The sequence below is a fragment of the Merops nubicus genome, unplaced genomic scaffold (genome assembly GCF_000691845.1).
Source record: "Merops nubicus isolate BGI_N331 unplaced genomic scaffold, ASM69184v1 scaffold38051, whole genome shotgun sequence".
Classification (NCBI taxonomy): Eukaryota; Metazoa; Chordata; class Aves; order Coraciiformes; family Meropidae; genus Merops; species Merops nubicus.
The window spans coordinates 25,640-34,338 of record NW_008589700.1 but is presented as its reverse complement, the minus strand read 5'-3'; the positions used below and the strand labels follow the sequence as shown (position 1 = coordinate 34,338).

At 39.7% G+C, this 8,699-nt stretch overlaps 1 protein-coding gene across 1 annotated transcript in view; it reads right to left on the bottom strand.

The window, feature by feature from the left end:
* ESRP2 (epithelial splicing regulatory protein 2) overlaps positions 1-8,699 on the bottom strand; it is a gene marked incomplete at its 5' end in the record, with an annotated part of 43,218 nt that overhangs the window by 9,641 nt on the left and 24,878 nt on the right. The window contains 5 exon segments of the mRNA XM_008949674.1: positions 2,662-2,848; positions 3,862-4,054; positions 5,290-5,476; positions 6,721-6,942; positions 8,545-8,699. The exon segment at positions 8,545-8,699 is cut by the window's right edge and continues 37 nt beyond it. Coding sequence (XP_008947922.1) covers positions 2,662-2,848; positions 3,862-4,054; positions 5,290-5,476; positions 6,721-6,942; positions 8,545-8,699 — 944 coding nt within the window.

The window sequence follows — 8,699 nt, the reverse complement described above, 5'->3', positions numbered from 1 at the left end:
GCTTAACCACTAAACGAGAGGCTAGTGCTGATCTGCAGATTTGTTACATTATTTATTATTAGAAGCATGTACTGATGTTGAGACCAGCTTGTTGAAGCCCATGACAAGCAATGCCTATCTCTTAAGAGGCAGGTCTGGTATGAGAGGTGCTTTCACATAAGTAGTGACATGTGCATACATGCAATATACAGAGCCCACGAAGACTGAAGGGAGAAAACGGAAGAGAGCAAAGCAAGAACTAGAACTTACAGCCTGTTCCTTCCTGGTAAGGACATAAAAAGACAAAAGTCACCCTTCAATCTCAGCATCTCTGATCTGGTTCCCAAAATACCAACATTAAAGCCCACTGAATACCAACATCAGTTAGTTATACAGAGATTAAAACCATGCCCAAACCATTGACGACTTTTAGGGCCTCACTTTATAAACGAGGAGAAGCATTGTGTAATAAATCCTTGGGCAGCAGCAGAAAAAGAAAAATAATGTGAGGAGAGAGGAAGGGGGAGGAAAAAAAGAAAAAAAATATTAGTTATTGCTGCAGAGACATAGTAGTTGTCCAAATACATTAAGTCATGACCTCTTTTTCCCCCCTTAAAGAATGAGTGAGTATATAACTAGCATTACCACACGTGGGATTACAAGAACAAGTCAAAATAATTCCTTGGCTCCTTTATAAGATATTGAACCCGATCTCATTTGGACAACATCTTCTAAAGAAATCAAAGAGGTGATCAGTTTCATAACAGTAACCGATGATGAAAGGAGGTTGCAGCAGAATATAGTTTTCACCTTGTGGCACAATTTCTATTCATTTGAAATATTTCAGTGTGCAATACAAACACTATGAACTGCTCTCCAAATGCAGAAACGAGGAAAAGGGCAAATTCAGCACCACATCCAAAGTCCAGATTCACTATACTGAAGATTTAGTGCTGGGCAGAGATAGTAGACGTTTTCACTGACCTGTTCCACACACAAACAGGTTCAGGTCACATTTTTCAGTGGTGCACTTACACTTCTAACTGAATTTCAATTTAGAAAACAGGCTTCCTCACTTAAGGTTTTAATACACCCACCACCCATTTACCAAAAGCTCCAGTCAGCTGGGGTTATCAACTTATCAATGGCTAAGCAACAGATGAGCTATTACGACTGTTTGTCTGGAAATTATGAAAGCCACAAGTAATTGAATTTGGTTTGAACTCTGGAAATATCTGTTGACAAAAAAGCCCTAAAATGCAATGAATTTTAATTTCTCTTTAATGTTTGTCAAAAATTGTGAATTTTTTTGTAAGCTAACACTCAAATATTCCACTGAAAAACCAAGTATGTGAAAGTATTTTCAAACATAAATGTAGCATCTGAAAAGAAGCCACAACAACTGTATCTTCCAAGTACTCAAAACTTGAAACACAGACATTTAAACGTCTGTTCTCAGGCTACATTCATTTACATAGCAAACACATAGATCTACAATTTAAAGTCCATTGTCCTTTAAGAGTCTCAAAGGGAAAAAAAAAAAACCACCAAAACAAAACAAAAACAGTGTGCTTGAATGTTTTATATTAACTGCTGCTATGCATTAAAAAGTATCTATCTGCATCTTACCCTTTAGCAATACCACCGTTAGTTTTCCAACTTACAGAATTTTGGAGAACAAACGTGCAAAAATTGTTGTCTTTTCACACCTGAACAGTGGTTTGAGACTGACCAGGAGGATTTTAACTTGGGGCTTCCGAGTAGTACCAGAAGGGTAGATTCAGTATTTGTGTAACCACTGTTATCCACACAAGTAATACTCACCAGAATATGCCACATTCAATTATATCTTTCCCTTTAGCAAACACGTGATGACAAAACATAGCTATAGATACAATATCTTCTGAGATGAAAGGCAGAAGACATGGAAAGACCCATTCCATGAATTCAAGTAAGTGCTGCCAGAAAAAACACATTTGTGCTTTTTTTTTTTTTTTAAAAAAAAAACATTCCTCAAGAAGATAAGTTTCCATTTGTTTACTCACTGACAGAGCTTTGAATCAGTACATACTGACTGAAGCTACCTGTAGCACATGGAATATTTGATATTAATACAAAATGGTTTGGAAAACAGAGTTTTCTTTTAGGTTGCAGTGTAATGCAGTTGTAATGGAAAACGTTCCTGCCTGTAACCAAAACAATTAGTCCTTTGGAGCATCTGACAAAGCTGCCTCTGTCCTTCTGCAAGCAAGTCACCACACCTAGGTCACAGCCTTCGGTACTAGAAATTTGCTCTCAGTAGACTTTAATGCTTAAGTCTTGAAGGTCAAACACTGGCCCTCCTTAGAGCTCCCACCGTTTTGGAGCAGCCAGGACTGAAAGCTTCTGGCAGCCCCTCACCTTCCTCTGGCAGCCTCCTCACACTGGAGCTCTGTGCTTTCTTCATCTCCAAACTCAAGCCCTAACCCTAGACACTAAATCATTGATTTCAAATTAGGATGTTTATATACAGGAAATGAGGCAAATTGCATATTGCACTTTGGTCTGCCATTTAAATATACAACACTTAGCTGGCATACTTGTTCAGCAATTCCCAAAAGCACTCACTTGCTCAGTTTATCCTCCACTGATCATTACTCGGAGGTCCAAATGCAGTATCAAGGAGAGGGATTGCCTACTAACCTGGTAGCCCTGGAAGAAACTGAGTATCTCCTTCATTCCTGTGTTATATGGCAAGCCCTGCATACGGACTAATGCGCCAGGCTGGGGCAGAATCGGAGTGTGGGTGGCAGTGGCAGCGGCAGCAGCAGCAGCTACAGCTCCTGGAGGAGCTGCAATATACCCCACCGTGGTAGGGGATACGGGAGGACTGAAAGAGAAGGAGAAGCAAAATTGTTATGAGAACAAAACTGCTTTTAGTAGTCATAACAGGTGAAGATGCAACTGAAAATTTAAGTTTGAGAATAAGCCCAAAAACCACAGAAAAATGAAACAGCCCTGATATAGATGGCTTTATGGACTTTCCTCATTTCTCTTCATATTTCTAGAGAAGGGAAGAAAAGGAAACTAGTATTTGCAGTGGGAAGACAAGAGTGGTTTTTGTTATTTCACAGGGAGAGAAAAATCAGTAGCCGCAGATGACTTGTTTTAAGGTTGTCAATGAAACCACAAAGCAAAAAGTGTGTGTGTACGCATATGTGTACTCATAGTACGAACAACATGCAAGGGCCCAAATCTGGTAACTCCGAGCCACAAAACAGCAAGTAAAGTAGCATCTCTGGTCAGGTCCCATCTAGCAACTTAGCAGATACTCAGGCTAATCAGTGTCACAAGCCTAGGAACTACCAATAAACAAGCTGTTTCCCCATGGCCCCAGGTACCAGACTTCAGTGAGCCATGTCAACACCATCTGTGGGAACAGAAAAGGTGATCATCTGCTTTGCTTAAACATGTAAAGTGCTCCTTGGTCTCACTGATATAAGAAATCAAACCTAGTACACACCCATGAGTCTTTCAGTATGGAAACAGTATCATAAGTAAAAGAACAAACTAAGGGACGAGGGTAGAGACACGTATTGACACAGCTTCTCATTTGGCCCAGAAACAGAACTGCCTCGATAACATTGCTCCAGTGCCAAAACCACTGTTAAATGTTAGACCAACATTATCATGAGACTCAAACAGTACCTATAGAAAAGCTGAACTTCATTACAAGGCCACAGAGAATCAGCTAAAATGGCTACTGCCCCTGCTGATGAACATCAAGTTCCCAAGATTATCTACAGCAGAAATACAAATTTAGGAGCAGTTTAGAGGTGACCACACAGTTGCCTGCTCCACTGAGATGAAATGTCAAGAGGAGCAGCTCAATCTAGGGGTTACCTGGGATAGTAAGCTGTGTAATTCATATAAAGCTGAGCGGCCTGAGCTGGGTAGTAGGTAACAGCTGGAGGAGCTGTCGCGGAGGCCTGGGGAGTCCTGGTGGTTGGCAAGAGGGCTTGTGGCTGGTAAAGCGCTGCCTCTGCTGGGATCACAGCTGCGGTTTGGAAAGCTGCATAAGCTGGTGGAGAAAGACCTAAAAACCAAACCAGGACACAGCAAGAAAAAACAATCAGAATGGAGATCTCTGCTACAGGAAAGGAATTATTCATCCCGATGTGATTAACACCATTTGGGCACAGTTAATGAACACTTTTGCAAAGACTGCTCTCCAGCCTCTCCCCTGGAGACCCCTGCTACATCACCACGAATGGCAACTGGGGCATTCAAAATGAGCAGTTCCTAAGAGTTCACAACTGCTAGAGCTGAGCAGCCTTGTCCATATGCAAATGCAAAGTAGGGAACTTCAGAGTTATTCAAGGAAAGCATAAAGCCATGTGCATAGAGAAAGCAGGCGTGCACACCAACACACCCTCTGTTCTTTCTAACAGAAGCTGTACTCTGTGGGACAAAAGTACCATAACATTAGCTACACATAGGATTCCACAACAGCTGACCATGACTCTTGATGTTTAAGCCTCCTGCAACTTCACAAAGTATTTTTAGGATATAGCAAATGGAAAAAACAAAACCTCACTAGATCACTAGTCTGATGCATTTTGATGATCAAATATCTGATTTGTATAGGAATATAAAGCTTGGCTTGGTGTGCAGTCAAACTGTTTTAAATACTGTGTTTGGCAGCTTTTTACTGTTTTGCAAATATACATTGGTATCTGCTTAGTCATTGGGTAGTGAGACTGATTAGAATGATAGCATACAGTTCCACTGTAGTTCCATACTAAGGCTCATTATAAACTTAAATAAGAATATAAAATTCCACCCAACTTCATCACACTCTGGTTTGTTAGCATAGCACCTCAGTGGATGTTTTCCTTCAAAACTAAGCCCATAGAGTACCTTCTCAATGCTCTAAGGCAAGACAGCAAGAGCATTCATTGGCCGCTAGAGTACAGAATTTCTCCCCCTTTTGAAAAATCCCTCTAATTCCAAGTAGGTTTCACTACAGGCAAGTCTACTGCAGAGCTCGGAAGAACAGTACACCCATAAAAAGCAAAGTGTGCAACAATTTCACTGGCAAGGCCTTGCTGCCCTCTACTCACCACTGAAAACACAACAAAAATGCCTCTGATCAGTCCCATTATTGGCCAAAGGGAACAATTCCAATCTCAGCATGGATACAGATGGGTGGTTATTGATCATGGCAAAAGCCAAGTCAAAAGGCGAAAGGCCACAAAGCTTCAGCACCTACCACACATCAGCCTTTAGCAGCAGAGAGCAGAAGAATTGGAGACTTACATGGTAACTTACATGGCGGTGGGGATAAGCCACTACGATTTAAAGTGCCACCCATTAAAACAAAGTTCATCTCCTCTCCTGAACACTGGAATACTTCCACATAACGGTCCTTCATCATTTTTTTGTGACATTTTTGAGCTACCATAAAGGCTTTGTCAGCAGATTTCATTTGGATAAAAGCATCACCTGATGGTCGTCCCTAGGGGAGGGAACAAAATAATCATAAGTCCATCTGTTATTAAAAAACTCCGAGCACAAGAAACGCAGAAAGTACCAAGATCAAATGTCTGCTGCAAGTCTGTATTGTTCATCCTCATTTGGAACTAATGACTAATAACTCAGCAAGATTTTTAGGAGAAGAAAGGCAATACTCATGTCACCAGCACTCAGTTAACACAACACTACTTCCATCTTCTGTGGAAGATGCATGGAAACAAAGTTTGGAGGTCTCTAATCCAAACACTGTTGAAAGCATGGCTAACTTCCAAGTTACGTTAGGCCACTTGTGGTCTTCTCCACTTGAATTCAAAGCATCTCAAGGGGTGGAGATTCCACAGCACCTGTGGGAACCTGTTTTGGTGCTTCACTAATTTCTCGTGATTTTTTTCTCCTTTTTTACCCAAATGGAATTTTCCTCAATGCAGTTTGTTAACATTGTCTATTATTCTTTTGCTGTGAAGCTCCCAGAAGAGTCTGGCTTTGCCATTCCTGTAACAACTACTTAGGTAATAGTACAACAGCATAAAGCTCCAGACATGCTTTGAAGTCCATAGCTGCATTAGAAATTAATTTCCAGTTTTAATTTTCTGCAGCCCAACAGATATTGCTGCACATATAAAATATTAAAAACTTTTGTAACAAAAGCAGAACAAACATAGTAGATCTTCCTCACTGGTTTTCTTTAATAATTCAATATTTCTGTGGCTAGTAGGCATATTTTTTCTTTGTTGTGTTAAAAAACTCTGTGTTTATGTCATTAAAAATGCTAAATGCTATTTTTAATTATCCACTTCCTTTAAAACCTGCGGAGTCTCTATTCAAGTTAGAAGTTAGGAAAACAATTTTTCCACAAACAACACTCAAACAACACATCTACCATTGAGCAGAAACCCTGAAGCTGACAGAGCAGCTAAGCCAATTAACACAATACATTTCTGCCTTATTTCCAGCACTTGACTGAAACATGAGTGAGTATTGAAGACAGCCTCCAGGATAAAGCTATTATGAAAAGAACGAGCTTCATCCTCCCCAGTCTTACGCATACATACATAGAAAGAAAAACAGGTATACATGGAAAATGGGAGGAGAAATGAGAAGGAAAGAAAGGAGGCAAAGAGAGCATGGTATTTTCTCAAGGTTACAGAAGCCCTAGAGCACAGCCAAGCACAGGTCAGCTGCCTCGACTCCTAACCCTCTTCCATAACGCACGCAGAACGCCGTCACCTGTTGATTAAGGACCATGTGGACTCCGTGGGGCTTGATGTCCGCCGTGGCATCTCCCATGAACTCCAGGATGTCGTCGATGCCAGCAGTGTAGGGCAGGCCCCTGAGGCGCACGCAGTCCCGGATGCTGCCCGTGGCTATGGTGTACGGCGGGGGTATGACGGGAATGATGGGAGTTGGGAGAGTGGGAATAAGAGGTGTTGACATATACCGATTAAGCACCTGTTGGCAAAAAAGCCACATTGGTAGAGGTTTACACATCATCTGGTTGAGCAGACATAATTCTCACAATACTATTTCACACACTTCAATAAATCACTTCCAACGTCAGAGAAAATGCAAAAACAACCAACCTTCTTAAATCAAATTAATATGGTCAGTTTCCTGTTGGACATTTGGAAGTTTCAAACTCAAAAAGGAGTGCAAGGAAGTCTCACAAATTTGATTTGCCAGACCTTAATAACAGACTTTTCTATCTCATTATAAAAAAAAAAAAAAAATTTAGTTAATTTTAGAATATTCTCAAAAAGAACGCTTGAAAACCACATTTGTATTAATAAAACCGTATTGTCACATACAGTTCTTACTTAAATTGGGGAGAATTAAAGACAGTCATTTTAGAAGAACTGAGACCTGAAATAACCAATAAGTTAAAACACTAGCTCAAATTCTTTCCTAAGGTTGAAACAAGGACAACTGTAAATAAACACATTCCACTGGAAGAAGTACCAAAAAAAGGGTTAAAAAAGCTTTCGTTTTGTCAATAATGATTCAGCCTAGGGAATTTGTCCCAAATGAAGCCTTTTTTCAGCAATCTACTTGTAACACCTTTGAGGTCAGAAATCTGCTTCCCTTAGTTGTGTTGCAATTACTTTCTCTTAATACCAAGTAGATGAGAGCCGGCTTTTTCTCTTGTAATTACTCAAACAAGGAATCTGTATTCCTTAAAAAAAAAAAATCACCTCTCTCAAGCAGCAAAAGAAAATTAGGGTGTCACCCTAGACAGCTGTTGTAGAAGAAGCAATGACATATTGATAGAATACAAGTTATACAAGTTTTTTCCAGGTCACCCTAACAAAAAAAAAAAAAAGGAGCAAAGACTTGAAACAGTAGCTCTATTACATTTTTTTAATAGCCAGTGGTTATGCAAAGACCAGATCAAATCTTATAGCAATTCCCTTTGGCATTATCAGTCTAGAAATATTTTGTGCCAGGGAGAAAGACATGCAATATGTGATGTTTTTCACAGGCTTAACCGCTGGTGCCAAAATACAATGGTTTCACCCATTTAAGATGGTGATAATAGGAACCGGTAAAAGATAGTAGGGGAAAAAAGTGAAATATCTCTAGGAAAACAAATATTTCATTTTGTTTCACCAAAAATTAGATACATCCTCCTAATACTTAGTTTCCAACAAAGCAGTTGTAGGAAAAACTCTGGATTTAGTGTTGGAAATTCTGTAAACTGAGACCAGAATTTAAAGACAATAGTGCAGATTTTTAAAAAGCCTTACTACAATACTATCAATCTAGTCTACTTTTTACATTATTTTTGTGATTTCAGACAACCTTTAAGTAGAAGAAAATTATCCTATGATTTTTTACTTTACAATCTGAGGGATGTTAAAAAAAAAAGTGGCAGTAAAAAAAAAAACAATGCTGCACAATTTTCTGTGGCCATCAGGAAACACATACTGCACTTTCTAGAACTTCACATCTTTAATATAATAGAATTCTGTGGATGTCTAGAATGCATTTGCATGCAAGTTTTAGAAGAAATATTTCAACTGTTAATTTTCAAATCTCACAGCCAGTAGTCACAACCTGTTGGACTTCTGCTGCTGTGCTCCTGAAGAGTTCAATGTAACGTTTTCCAAGTATTTCCTTGTGCTTTTTAAGTGCATTCTGTGCATATTCTTCACAGGAAAACAGGACAAATGCATCTCCTGTGGGCCTGCCATCCGGGTACTTGACAAAGA